The sequence below is a fragment of the Diplodia corticola genome, assembly GCF_001883845.1.
Source record: "Diplodia corticola strain CBS 112549 chromosome Unknown scaffold31, whole genome shotgun sequence".
Taxonomy (NCBI): domain Eukaryota; kingdom Fungi; phylum Ascomycota; class Dothideomycetes; order Botryosphaeriales; family Botryosphaeriaceae; genus Diplodia; species Diplodia corticola.
The window spans coordinates 111,397-125,857 of NW_017971510.1; the positions used below are offsets into that span (position 1 = coordinate 111,397).

Below are 14,461 nucleotides of genomic sequence, written 5' to 3' on the forward strand. Positions count from 1 at the left end.
GAGAGGTGTCAATGACAGGTCCGGTGAGGCCGAGCTTCCCACGTGAAGCAAAGTATAGTAGTGGAGCTCGCGCACAGGCGGCGGTCGTGCGTGGCGTTGGGTTGCTTTGCTGTGTGGTGCTAGGGCCGCGTCCAGAGGCGTCCGCTCTCCGGTCGGTCGGTCGGTCAGTGGGATGAGTTGATCAACGGGGCGCGCAGAGGGTCCGGCGCGCAGCTCTTCTGATCGGTCTTCGCCGTGCTGCTGCGGAGGTCCCTGGGAAAAGGCAACGGTAGCGGCCGTTGAGAAAGGGAATCGGCGGCGGCGGAAAAGGGTGATCAGAGAATACGAGGGCGATGACGAAAGCCGAACGGCGGTGATCTTTATCTCAGTCGACTCCACGATGAGCTTACTGTGTAACTAGCTTGCCGGTGCTAAAAATGTAAAACAGCAAGCGCGATGGGGTGACGGCAGTTTCATCAGTCAGCGGCACGGTTGGTGGCGCAAGCAGGAGAGAGGCAGAAGAGAGCGACTGTCATGAGCACGACGCGATTGCGGCGCTGGGCGCGAGAAAGCGGCGTGCTTGGGCGGTCCTTAATCATGGCGAGAGTCAAGCCGACGCAGGAGCCACCCCTTTTCCCGGCCTAGCACCCAAGAACCTGCCCTACCTGCCCTACCTTATCCGCGGCGTGCGACGTTGCACCGCCTCAGCATCCCCGCCTGCGCCTCAGCCAGCCGCCCCGGCCAGGCCCAAATGAGGCCGGGGTCGCGGCGCATCGTGGAGCGGGCATCGTGGAGGGTGTGGCTGGAGCGCGCCCGAGGCAGCGGCAGGGCGGGAGACAGCCAGCCGTGGAGCCAGCCCTGGGCCCAGGGCCTTGGCCTGCAGCCGTTGCGGCTCACTGATCATCTACACGACTTGGCGAATTAAAAAACAGCGCCGCCCTTGCCTGCTGGCTGTTCCGCCGAGCCGACCGTTTCCCAATTTCCAGCCCTGGAGCAGCAGCATTGCACGCATTGCACGCCCGCTGTTCCCATCGCATTCCCCGCGCCTGCCGCCCGCCCTGATTGGCCCGGTCTCGCCTTGCTCTCTCCACCTCCGGCGTCTCGACGTCATGGCCCGCCATGGGTTGCGCTGTCGTTCCCGTGCCGAACGAGGAGAATGCAATAGGAGAAGGCCTCACAGACCACCCACTTGTTCGACCGATTTCCACCGACGCGTCCGCTCACCTCGCGCCCACGCCGGCTCCCGGCTTGGCGGCAGAGGGTTGATCAGACTAGTCCGCCCCGATTCTCAAATGCCTCGCTCGCGGTGATCGTCATATAACTGTGTAGGAAGAAAAGGGTCACCACCGGCTGACTGCTGCCGCTCTTGCTGACTCGAGACAGCTCCAGCACGGGCCAACAGAGCCTTGTGTTGGCCTGCAACCCACTCTCCTGAACCGTGAATAAACTTGCAACACATCACTAGTCGAATCATCGTCACCGAGTCACGCAAGAAGCTGCCGTCAAATGCCCTTCGAAGCCGCGTAAATTGCCTCTGCCCTAATAGAAGAGGAGAAAGGAAGAAGGGAAAAGAACAAAGCCATCTACCTAGCTGCTACTACCACCACCATCATCGACACCACAGGCGGGGAGCCCCATCGTGCGTTCAAGCTGGGAAGAGAAAAGAAGAAGTGAAGGAGAAAAGAATGGAAAAAGAAACGGCCTGCACTCCGTCTTTGACCTTCTCCTTTCGTTCCTTCTTTCCACCCCACCAGGTAAAAACAAAAGTAGTCTTCTGTTTCCCCTGTACGTTGGTGATACAACGAACGAACGCTAGATGCAGCCTCCCCCCATGTCCTCACTGCCGTGAGCCGAAGAAGAAGAGAGAACAAAGCCAGAAAGAAGAAAAGGACTAACCACCGTTAATCCATCCCCATCACTCCAACCTCTCCCCCTTCAAAAAAGCAAAATCGAGAACATCATCCCTTCCTCTCCAGTTGTGACCACCCGGTATTATCTACTTTATGAGGGGAATAAAACCCTCCTTTGCCTTCATCTCCAGATAGTTTTTTTTAGCAAAGGGAAAGTAGAAAGAATAAAAACTGCTCAAGTAAAGAAAAGGAAGGACAATAGCCAGCGCCTTTGAAAATGCAGCAAAGCAACAACTCATAACCACTTGCTCTCGTCAATTTTTTCGTTTTTGTGCAATGTGCACACCATCTAGGAAGAAGCAGAAGAAAAGGAGCCCACGCATGCTCAAGCGAACCCAAAGTACTCGCTACCCGCCGTTATGGCCGTGTGAAGCTGCTGCCTGAGCGCCTCGTACGTCTCGTACTCGGGCAGATCCAGTTGATTGAAGCACGTATGCGAGCTGGGCAGCCGGTCCTTGCTGCCGTAGTCGCGATGGATGTTGAACCGGCTGAAGCCGTTCATGCCCTCGAGCTCCTTGAACCCGTTAAGCGGCACCTTGGATGTGCCTGTCACGAACTGCAGCAGCTTGGCCCGCTCCTCCTTGTCGAACGCCCGTACCGCACGCCAGAACCACTGGATCTGCGGCGATGCTGCCGTGTAGTTGTGGTACTCGGCGTTGTTCTTCCAGTCATCCACGTCGATCTCGGGCAGTCCAGAGATGAGCAGCTCGAGCTCTTGTTCGTTGAAGATTGAAATCAGCTCGGCCGGGACGATGTCGTGGAAGCCCTTGAGGAACTCGGTGAGCTGGTCCTGAACCGAACCCGTCAACCGGTACTCGACCATCAACCGGACATACTCCTGCTTGTTCTCTTCGGTGACTGGAATGTTGCGACCGTTGGGAATGAGGTCGATGGTCTGCGTGACGCCAAACTCCTCAGCTTCGACGGAGAAAGTCTCGGTGATGATGTCCGTGATGTCATTTTCGAGCATCCACAGGAGGGACTTGTAGTAGTCCAGATCAAGAGTCTCCATGTCCTTGATGCTGACAGGCTTGCCCAAGATGCGCTTGTATACCGCTCTGCTGAAATGGCAGTCAAGCACCCTGCCTTCGTACAACGCCTTTCCGATGATTCGACCAATGAACTTGAAGAACAGGAGATGTTCTTGGTTGATCGAGCTGAGACGGTTGGGGTGGAAAGTCGTACGGTCCGAGGCAACAGGGATGAAGAGCGCGTAGTCGGGGTTGAACATCTGCCGAGCAAGAACCTGGAACCACTCGCGAGTAACACCACCGGCATCAACACCTTCCTCTCCGTGGAATCGGATGCTGAGCTTGCCGTACTTCATCTCATCACCAGACTTGAAGTAGAGAGACTTGAACGAGTCGAGGAAGACGTGCTCGCGGCGAACAGAGAGTTGAAGGGTGGGGTGTGGGTGCCGCAACTCGGCACCGCGAGAGTGAAGGCGGCGAGTGAAGAAGTTGCGCTTGTTGTCAAACTCCAGCACCTTTGAGTTTCTCACGAGGACCGAGAACGAACCGCTCATGAGCTTGGGATTCTGGCGGACGAGCTCATTGAGGATCTTGCGATGCTCCTCAGTGAACTTGAAGAACAAACTCTCCATACGGTTCTCTGGCGGTGGGCTTGACAGTTCGACTTCCCTGGCGTGTAGCTTGGCGAGCGGCGCATCCTTGAGAGTAGTATTCTTGCAAACGACCATCAAGACCTCAATCAGCGGCAAGAGGATTGTGGCTACACTGAGCATATTGGTACGCTCGCGAATCACGGTCAAGCATTCGCTAAGCTTGTGCCACAGGGACGAGAAGGTGGGGTTCTCGTAGAGTGTGGTGAGGATATCGGCCTTCTGTTCGGCGGGCAAGCCATCCGCAACGCTGGAAGCAGGCTTGTCTTGAGTTTCCGAGCGCTTAGGATCGAAGAGGTAGTCCAGTGCAGTCAACACGCGGAGAAGCTTGGTTTGATCAGAGCTGGCCGGCGAGAACTTCGACAGAGCCATGCCTTGCACGTCGGTGCCCGTCTTGGCCTTGGCGACCTGGGAGACGAGCTCGTCAAGGTCGTCGAGGCACGACTGAGCCAAGTCTTGACCTTGCTTGATGAGCTCCTTTCCGAACGTTTCCTTGGCGCCTGGAATAGCTGAGAGATTGTTGATGACGGACAGCGTGTTCTGGAACGTCTTGCTGCTACACTCCCGGGCAGCCAAGATGTGGACAACGAGGCGAAGGTTGTACTCAGGAACCTCAGGTGGAACAAGGCCACGCGCCTTCTTCTTGTCATCGGACTGGTCTTTGGTCTTGTCCTCGTCCTTCTTTTCGGTCGAAGCCGCCGCAGGAGCCTCAGCCTGAGTCTGGACTGTAGTCTGCTCCGTGGCCGTGGCAGTCTCACCCGTTTCCGGAGCTGGCTCCTGGGCGGAAGTGCTGGTCTCAACGGGCTCGTCCTTCTTCTCCTCGCTCTTTTCCTTGTCCTTCTTTAGGAGGATTCCCAATGGGCTCGTGATGTTCATCAGCAAAGAAGCCAGTTGCTCCATGACAGTAGAGCTCTCGACGATGAGCTTCCGGTCAAGCAAGCTGAGAAGAGCATTCAAGGGGTACTTGTAAGCCTTGCTCTCCTTCGCCTTACCCTTGCGATAAGCCTTGGACTTGAATCCCACTGCCGTCTCATGCTCTGCAAGGAAGAAAGAGGCAACGTGCGGGTTGTTGTATACCAAGTAGACGAGGGTGCTCAGACACTGCTGCACAACCATGATCGGTGACATATCGCCATGGCTTGAGAGTTGTTGACCAGCGAGCGGACCAGTGAGTGAGCGTTTCAGAGGTTGGGGGGTCTTCTGGTTGCCGGATGGCTGGGGGGCCGGAGGCTGCTTGGCACGAAGAGAGAGCTGAGCAAAGCTGCGCTCAACGGCATTGATGTCCGCCGAACCGTCCTGGAGGATGGACAGAAGGATGCTGATAACTTCGGCACGATTGTGACGGTTCTGGCAAACGTCCTTCAGGATCCCGTTGAGAGTCTGGCGGGCGCTGCCCTGCTGCGGGATGAACATAAGCCTAAGAAGAGTTGCAACGCCCGACTTCTCGAGCATCTGTACAATGGGACGAGGCTTCTGCTTCCTTTGTGCCTGCTCCTCTTCTTGCGGAGCACCATCATGGCGGCGGTAGCCACGGTTGAGACGGCCGATGTCGGCTATGTGATGGTTCAGACGACGGTCACCGCCCAAACGGCGGGCTTCTTCAGCGAGTTCCTGAGGCAGTTCCCGCAGGGTTTCGTCGTCTTGCTCCATAAGAACAGCCTGACGAAGACCAGGGTCCATGGAGGCGAAAAGAGTAGCCACGTCCATCTCTTCAGCACGAGCAGGTGCACCCCGGCGACGTTCCTCCTCTTCACGTTCTTGGCGGCGACGAGCTCTTGCCTCTTGTTCGAGAAGTTCGTCACGTATATCCTCAGGCAGGGCATCGAGGAACTCGCGACTGATATCTGACGGTTCGGTGCCCTGAGTCCGAGCCTGTTCACGCTGATTTTGGATCTGATCCATCAACACCTCTTCTCTCAAGTCCTCAGGCAGAGCCTCGAGGTAGGATAAGTCGATACCGAGCTCGGTAATGTCGATTTGACGGCCGCGGATGTTGGCAACGACCCTGTCCTGAGGCTGCGCGCTCTCGCCCTGGACGGCTTCTCCACCAGCAGCGGTTCCGGGAACTCCAGCATCCGCCATCTGTTGGTCTTCCGCTGCGGCTGCAGCAGGTTGCTCCTGCGCGCTTCTCTCTGCTTCCAGGCGGCGAGCCTCTTCAGCCTCACGCTCTTCTTTCTCTTGCTTCTCTTTGGCTTCTTGCTCCTCGCGCTCCTTGCGTTCACGCTCCTCCCTCTCCTTGAGCTCTTTCTCACGAGCCTCACGCTCTTCACGTTCCTTGCGCTCCGCCTCCTTGGTGGCTTTGATTGCGGGAGGGACCAGCAGCCTGAGAATGGAATTGACAAGGCGGACGGACTTGTCGATCGCAAGACTGCCAAAAAGTAGGCGGCCCTCCTCCTGCCAGCGCGTAGTGGTAAGGGTCGGCACGAACGAGACCGCCTGAGCCGGGTCATCCCGAGAGGAACGAGAATGGTGGTCGTGGCCCCGACGATCGCGACGGGCGTAGGGATCGAAAGCACCATCAGGGAAACCGGGATCGCCAGGGAACATGCCCTGAACGGTCACCGTGATTCCATCCTGTTGGATTGTGGCCGAGCCATGGCTCATGATATTAAGAAGGTTGCTGATGAAGGAGACAGGAGTGTCGCCTCCAGGAGGGAAACGGCCAGGCCGCATGGGATCCATAGCGTGAACCCAATCACTCGAACCAGCGCGACGACCGGCAGAGCCACCAGCGCCTGAAGAGGGTCTACCGGAGCGCTGAAGAAGAGGGTTTGTACCGTCATCTGCCCCACGTTGGGTTCCGGCCGGGCGATGGGCTCGATAAGCTGGAACTTAGTCATGTTAGTATGACTAAAAATCGGGTTGGATGTGTCAACTCACCGAGATGACGGTCAAGCGTAGCAGGCGGGATAAACGAAAAGGGGTTGACACCAATAATACCATGACGATGGTGGTGGTGATGGTGCCCCCGGAAGTCTGGAGGAGCACCCCAACCCCATGCAGGATCAGGAATGCCATCTTCATCGTCTAACGCTCTCAGTAAGCGCTGCGGGAGTAAGTGGCGCATCTCTCGGGTCATCAAACCTTCAAGTCCAGCCTCGTAGGCGATGTCATCCTCATCGTAGTCCTCCTCCTCGTCGTCCTCATCTACTGCGGTTAGCCTATCTGCAGGCCGGGCCGTCAGAAGGTCTGCGACTATACCTTCATCCTCCTGCATTTCGTCATCCAAATAACCTTCGTGCTCCATGTCCATCATATCGCCTTGAAGATGCTCCAACAGGCCCGGGCCACCCTGGCCATCCAAGATACGGACAAGGTTATCGATTCCTCCAGGGGGACCGTGATCCTCATCGGCGCCGTCATCATCGTAATCGTCTCCCTCATCGTCTTCGCTTGCCCATTCATCATCTTCGTCCCCCATGAGACTACCGTTGATGTCGTCGCCTGGGACATCATCCAAGTCGTCCATGATTTCGATGTCCTCGTCTTGGTCGGGATCTTCATCGTCGTCCTCATCCATATCCGCTGAATCGTCATCATCTTCGGACATGTCGTCTCCATCTTCGCCCTCGATGACAATTTCCACGTCATCGCCGACGTCGCCAGAAAGACCCTCGATATCGCCCATACCCTCAATCTCTTCGTCTTCGTCACTGACCACGTCGTCGCCATCATGCTCCATATCTTCCTCGTACTCCATCTCATCACCATACTCATCACCGTACATATCCTCATCGTCATCTTCATCAGACTCTTCAGACTCAGTCTCCTCATCTCTGCTAGGATCGAACATGGCAAGAGTTGAGTTACGGAAGAGATCCGGGGTTTCCTCACGGAACTCGTCCATGTCTGAAACCGATGACGCCGTGGAAATTTCGTCCTCGTCAACCTGGCCCGGAACACCCGAGATCTCGGCATTCAGACTGAGCTCAATGGCAGTCTGTGTGAGAAGCTTGATCGGACGGAGGATGTACTTCACTGCCCGTTTGGCGTTGGGGAAGTTGAGGTCAATGTCGGCAATGGCGGTCGTCAAAGTGGTGATAAAGTTCTTCTCGTACATGATCCTCGCCAATTGCTTTTGCGAGCCCACAACAATGTCCAAAGGGAAGCTAGTTGAAGTGTTCGTGGGCTTGCAGTAAAGCATGCGGTGGAAAAGGTCAGCAAGAGTGAGCAGGCGGGAATACTTCATATCCAGCGGCTCTGAAGAGGCGTTGGCATCCTTGAAAGCCTTCAAGGCATGCTCAAGGACAAATTTGCGGACGAAGAGCAGCTCCGAGTCATCTTCCTCCTTGGCATCACGGGCCTTGGCAGATTTACGCTCGCCAGTCTGTTGGCGCTCGCCAGTCTGTTGGCACAAGGCTACGACAACTGAAGTGGCCCAATTCGAAGTAGCACACTTCTTCTTGAAAGCAATGTCTTCCGCATGTGCCAAAGTACCTACTGGGACAAGGTTCTCAAGTATATACCTGAGAACAGTTGAACGCGGCTTGGAAGGTGTCATAGCTTGAGGGTCAGCCTGGCGCGAGAAAGTGACAAACTCAACCTTGGTCTTGTTGTAGCTCGTTAGGAGCTCCGTCAGGCACTGTAGGATGAAGCAGCGGTAGATGAAGATTGGGTTCTGATCAGCTTTGAATGTGGGCTTCTCGCTCTTCTTCTGCTGTTGCTCGGGAGCGGGAACCGGGGTAGATGCGGTGCTACCAGGAGTTACGGGTGTAGCACGATCTGCGCTATCCGTCATCTCTACATCACCTGTAGGCGTGTCCTTTGACTGTTCTGTAGGTGCAGCGGCCGGCTCCTTGTCGTCCACATCCTTGTAGGTGAGAAGTTCACATAGGAGGTAGTGAATCACGCCATCTGGATTCTCAATGACCGGATGCTTCGTGTCGGCATGCTTCGGCTTTTCCGGCTCTCCCTTGGCTTCCACTTCGGTGGAGGGCTTGACAGTCTCGGCGGCTTTTGATGGACCGGCAGACTGGTCACCCTCCGTACCAGCTTTCTCGTCTGACTTCCTGTCGGCAGGAGCCTCCTCCTCCTTGAGCTCGAGGAAGTTCTGACTACGCGATTCCCGAGCATAGCTAGTAAGCTTCAACTTCTCATTGGTGATTTCAACGAAGTCTTCAGGGCTGCGGATGGCAAGGTTCCAGAGAGCTCGAACATAGGCAGTAGTATCCATCTGTTGAGGCGCATTCCGGGGGCGATTGCCCTTCTCCTTGAACAGCGCCTTGATCTCAGTTCTCATGATCTGCCTAATCGTCTCCTCATCTTCAACAATGTGACGCAGAATAAGCATGAACGAGCCCTGCAACCTTTCGTTGGTGGTGCCGCTGAGCTGTTTTACCATGACAAACAGGCGCTGCAGATTACGCTTCTCTCCCAGCTTCGCGGCAAGCTGTCTATGCCGGGTGAGGATCACGAGGACGCGGGTGACCGAGAGCGCCAACGATTCGTCTTTGCCAATGCGAGGCAGAATTTCGACAATGGCATTGAACAGCTCGCGCTTATCTTCCTCGGGCACAATCGGCTCCGGCAGCTCGATGGCAGGGAGGGCCAAATCATCAGCATCATCGTCTCGCGGAGGAGTCCATTGGATCTGAGGCGGCTGAGCATCGTCGGCAAGCATGCGCTCGATGATAAGCAACACGTGGCCAATCCAAGGTGACGACTCCTCCCCACGCTGCTCTGGAGACGTCTTGATAAACCCAAGCAATTGAGAGAAGGACTCCGTCAACCGAGGTAGAGTCGTTTTATAGAAATCGCGCTCTTGGAGAATGAGGGCAAGGAGGTGGGCGTAGGATGCAATCTTCTTGCCGATGGGCCTCAGGTCCTCCTCGGATTGCAAGGAAATGAGCGCATTGACAAGCGTCTCGCCGAATTCAGTGCGCATGCTGGAAGCGTCAGATGACTTTGCGACAGCTGCAGATATCAAGTCCGCAAGCTCGAAAGTGACATCTTCGTGAACATCGACTACTTCCAACGCGCGGTCGATGACGTTCCCCCGGACCTCAGATCTGGCATCTTCGAGGTCTTCGACTCTAATATACTCGGCACTTCCAGCATCAACTGCGGCGGTTCCGCGACCCCACGCGGAATTTTGGATGGCGTGAGGAATATAGACCGAGCTACTAGTGATGTTGACGGAAGTGGCTGGCTCGGTCGGAATCGGCTGAGCATCGGACATGACGACGGATTGAGAGCCGGGTTCCTCGGCCTCGTCTTCGCTCTCGGCTGTCAAGCGAGGAGTGGTAGAAGTCGATGGTATCTGGCCAGTCTGCTTGAGCAGCTCGGTCTCATAGGGAGGTACGGGGTTTCGGGAAAATCGAGCGTCATTTTTCGCTGCGTTGCAATACTCCCTGGCGGAATTCGCGTTGTCGTAGGCACGGTATTGCGCCTCCTTCGCTAGGTCCTCGTCGAAGCCATCACGCTTGAGGTTCTCCACATGCTCAAAGTTGCGTGCCTTCCATGGCTTGTAGACGAATCTCAGCCGAGCCGGAGGGGTTTCAGACCGTTTATACGCCTCGCTCTCGTGCTCGCTCTCGAGGACAATACGGAGGATCTCGACGAGGTTCTTCACGATGGATGTCGTAGCCTTGTTCATGAGCTCCGAGTTCCAAATTTTCTCAACCGGTTTGATGACGGCCATACGCAGCTCAACAAGGAACTGCGAAGGGAAGAAGGAGTCGCCCTTTGGCCGGGTCCGGTCTCGCGTGTTCATAGCATTCGTCTGGTGCGCATCTATCACACATTTCGGATTGACCATATGCGCATACAGAGTCAAAATGATCTTGATGCCGCCCAGAGCCAGGTTCATCAAGCCTTGTACATCTTCCGGAAGCTCCTGGCTGTCGTTCTTCTCAATGATGCCCTTCGCCTTGTCAAAGAAGGAGTCGAGGATTCCACTCAGTTGATCGAGGCCACCCTGGGTTTGGAAGGACCCAAGGATGAGGGTTAGCATGTGTGGAGGACTGCGATCCATACTCCCCTCCATGAGTATCTGAGAAATGGAGGTAAGAATGACAATCCAATAGGCGTAACGGTCCTTGGCGTCGGCGCTCTTCTTCGGTAGCTCATAGCTAAGTTGATCCAAAGCCAGTTTGGCAAGTTGGTCTGCAACGACGAAAGCGTTTTGTTTCTGCCACTGGTCCTGGGTCCTCCTGAAGAGAAGACATCTACCCAATGCTTGCAAAAACGGGGTGATGGCAGTAGGAACTTGGCTAAGTAGATAACGCAGAATCTTTGTGTTTTTGTACTGAGCCGATGCCTTGTCCAGGGCAGCGCCAGCCTGCGATGTACCGTTATCGCCATTGTTAGCTCCACTCGACTGTTGAGTAGACGTGTCTGTAGTTGCAGCTTCACTAGGCTCCTCTGGATGACGCGGGTCGGCCAAGCGCAGGATGTTGTTCGCTTCGTCCGTGCTAAAGCCACTGCTCTTGACTCTTGTACTCTTCTCCCAATCAGAAGGAATTTCCTTCTGAAGGAGAATCTCCTCCCACACACAGCACCTCTGAAGCCTACCAAGACTATCGATAAGGTGTGCGTACATGTCGCCCATGTTGACTAGTGAGAAAATGTTGTGGCTTGAACGGTGATTGAACATTGAGCCTTGGAAGGTCATGGATAGTGCATTAGCCAAAGTGAGGACCACAACAAGGGCCTTTGCAAATCGCGTGCCGTTGGCGGCGACCTCGGGATCAACGTCTGCACCAGCGTTCTTGCTAGTGAAAACCGCAAGGTAAGCAGACTGGCGCTCATTTTGCATGAAGGGCTCCAGCTCGTCGCAAGCAGCTTGGAACCGCCTAATCAGAGAAGGTAATGCAAGATGGGGCTTCTGCTCTACGATCATTTGAATGACGCGGCTGAATTCCTCTCCGACAGCAAAGTACTCGTTGAAGTTGTATGGTAGGCATGGTAGAGTCCCGAAGTCAAGGATGAACTCAAGGCCACCTTCCTCGATGAATGCCGAGCAAAGGGCTTCGTTGATGAAAAAGCCTTCCAAGAATTTGCACGCCGCGGTGATAAATTGGGTGGTGGTAGGGCCGTCCTTGGGATCCTCGTGCTCTACAACATCATCTATGGAGACGTCAATGTTCGGAGCTTGTGCAGAGACTGCTGAAATGTCAACATCAGTCATCTCCACATCATCTTCTTGTTTCGACTGCCCAATCTGCTCATGAGAGCGTTGGTGGTGGATACCCTCCCTCCCCCAGAGAGCCTTACGTCCTCCAGAAACGAGGATTTTGCCTTCACTGCTTTCAACCCAAAGCTTGGAGCCGACGCCCTTATGTTGTGCCCTCTCGAAACAGAGCTTGCCAACCCTTGCTACCATGTTCTTGACCGAAGCAAGAATAGCTTGCTTGAGCGGTGGGTGGTGACGAACGAGCTCATCGAAGGAAGTGCCCAGCGTTTGTGTCGTTTCTGAGTCCACCTCGATCGCCTTCACATGCATAGGGCTGGTGAAGACTTCGAAAAAGCTCTCGAGGGCGGTGGAATTCTTGAAGAGGTTCAGACCAGCCTCAGTCAAGCAGATGGCGCCGAAAGCGGGAGGGACCGAAGCGATTGCCTCGGCAACTGGAAGGATACCAGTGGTGGCAGGCTTCGAATCTTTATCCGACGGAGTCTCCTCTTTGGTAACTGGGACATCGGATTGCGAGGGCGTCTCAGTAACGTTCTCGGTGGTCGCCTCAGCAGCTTTCTCCTCAACCGCCCTCTGCGTGACAGTCTCCAAGAAAGTCTTGCTCAATCCAGCTTCGGCGATGATGGCGTAGCTCGTAGGTTCGTGATGAATGAAGTTCGCCAAGATGTTGACAGTCATACTCCAAACGGTGCTTCCGAAGATGGGTGCCTCCGCCAAGACGGTGCGGAGACCTGCCAGAAGACGCGGAGAGTCCATCAAGTTCCGGAGTAGACGATCAATGCCACCACCTCCATGAGTCATCATGTGGCTGATGAACTTGAAGAGCCAACGGAGGGTCTGCTGGGGGTAGTACGCAATCTTGTAGTCCGTGTGTTGAGTCTTGTATTGATCGGGCATGCCTTCACCACGCTCGGCTCGTGAAAATGCGCTTTCAACCTCATGTCCAGCGAGATCAGCGATAGCATCGAGTCCCTTGGCCTGCACAAATGCCTGGAAAGCGTCGCGGAGGTTGAAAGCAAAGGTGTCCAGGAAGCTTAAGACGCGAGAGTAGTAGCGCTCGGACCTTTGAGTGCGAAGGGTAAGCACTTCTACGAAGATATCGAATAATCCCGCGGCAACCATGCTCTCGCCCATGCGATTGACCTGTCCTGGAATGCTGGTGAGCAAAGTGAACAAGGATTCCCGCCACTCGTCGTCCTCGAGAGAATCTCCGGGTCCGTCATCGTGCGTAAGCTCAGCAACTGCCTTACGAGCTACGTAGAAGAGAACGCCGTGATTGACGTTGAGGCTCAGCGCAGAGGTCAAATCGGCGCCTTTGCTCTTGTGCTTGGTAAGGGCTTCTAAAGCACACAACGCGGTGGTCTGAAGCTCCCTAGATGCACCAACTTGACCTTCTGCAGGAGGATGAATCAACTCAGCAAGTTGGTAGGCAAGCTGAAGAGGACGGGGTTCATCAGCATCCGGCTGCCCGATCTTTTGATGGAAAGTCGTCTCAGGGTGAACGTAAGCTAAATTGGCAATTGCAAGCAACCGAATGGCCACGATGTCCTCTCGTGCCTCCCTGTTAGATGCGAGGGATTGGGCAACCCGAACGCGGTGAAGAAGTTCGTAGCGGGTGTCCTCGGGCACGTCGTGTGCATAGCTCCTCATAATATCATAGCAAGGCTGAGAAGAGATTTCGCGGTAGGGGACTTCCAAGAACTTCGGACCAGCAGGACGGGGTCCATCGTGCTGAGCATTGGGTGTTACGGGAGTGCGTGGTGACTGTTCAGTCGGCGCAGCGCGGTTTTGCCTAGGCGTGGAATTGGGACCGAGTGTAGAACGACGTACGGGAGTCGGGGTACTTGGAGCGACGGCGGGACTAACAAACGACTCAGGCGCGGCTGGATTGCTGGCTTCGTCCTTGGTAGTGTCGTAGTAGGACAAGAAGACGCTGCCCCACTCCTCACGAAGAGCGGGCGGGATCTCTTCCAATTTGACCTTGCCCACTAGATCCGCCACCTGTACCTTATCTGACGGGGTGTCAGTGCTCGGCCCAAGAGTTAGCTTGTCCTTGCCCTTGGCGGATGCTGGCGAGGAGCCCTTCACGAAAGGTACGGCGATCTTGTGAAGGTTGTCGAGATTGATGTTGTAGTGGCTGACGAGAAGGCTGTTCTGCACGGTGCTGCTGGAGCCCATGCGTACACGCGAGGTATGGTAGCGCTGGGCAAGCCTGAGGGTAAGACGCAAAGTCGTCCTCAACAGCGAAATGGAGGTAGTGTTAAGAAGTTTGCTGAGATGCTCGCTGCTAGCGTACAGGCTGCGGTTTCCACAGTTTTCCAGTAACAACTTGGTGAATCTCAGGATGTCCTCAAGGAGCTGCTGATCGCCTTCCGCAGTGTAGCCAGCGGCATCGAGATCGGCTGCGCTGGGCAGCGACGCCGATGACTGCTTTCCCTCCTCCGCATCGCCCTTCAGCAGTAGACGCCTGCCGAAAGCCTGGGCCTGAGGACCACTAACCAGAGCATACTCCTCGACGAATAGCTCGAGCACGCGGTCAAAACGGTTTAGCACGGGTATCCAGTGATATAGGTCGCCGCGAGGAAAGGGCCATCGCCGGGGGAAGGTGCTCAGGTGAGCGGGTATCTTGTGAAGCGGGAGCACGAGCGTCTCCTTGATGAACTCGGCAATGTACGGGGACTGTGATTGATTCGTGTCAGCAAGTGTTTGGCACAACTCAACACCAATGTGGGGTGTGACTTACCAGAGTCGCGTCATGCTTGGATGTTGCGACCTTTTTTATCCTCCCCATGTTCGCAACCACAGCCTGGAAGGCAGACC

At 55.4% G+C, this 14,461-nt stretch overlaps 1 protein-coding gene across 1 annotated transcript; it reads right to left on the reverse strand.

Annotated features, from left to right (window-relative positions):
- Positions 1-2,214: 2,214 nt before the first annotated feature.
- BKCO1_3100034 (ubiquitin-protein ligase) lies at positions 2,215-14,432 on the reverse strand (the record flags this gene model as incomplete). Its single annotated transcript, XM_020274308.1, has 5 exons — positions 2,215-6,335; positions 6,391-6,537; positions 6,595-6,657; positions 6,712-14,320; positions 14,385-14,432. 5 exons carry the CDS (start codon positions 14,430-14,432, stop codon positions 2,215-2,217), a joined length of 11,988 nt encoding a protein of 3,995 aa, XP_020129616.1.
- Positions 14,433-14,461: the final 29 nt, after the last annotated feature.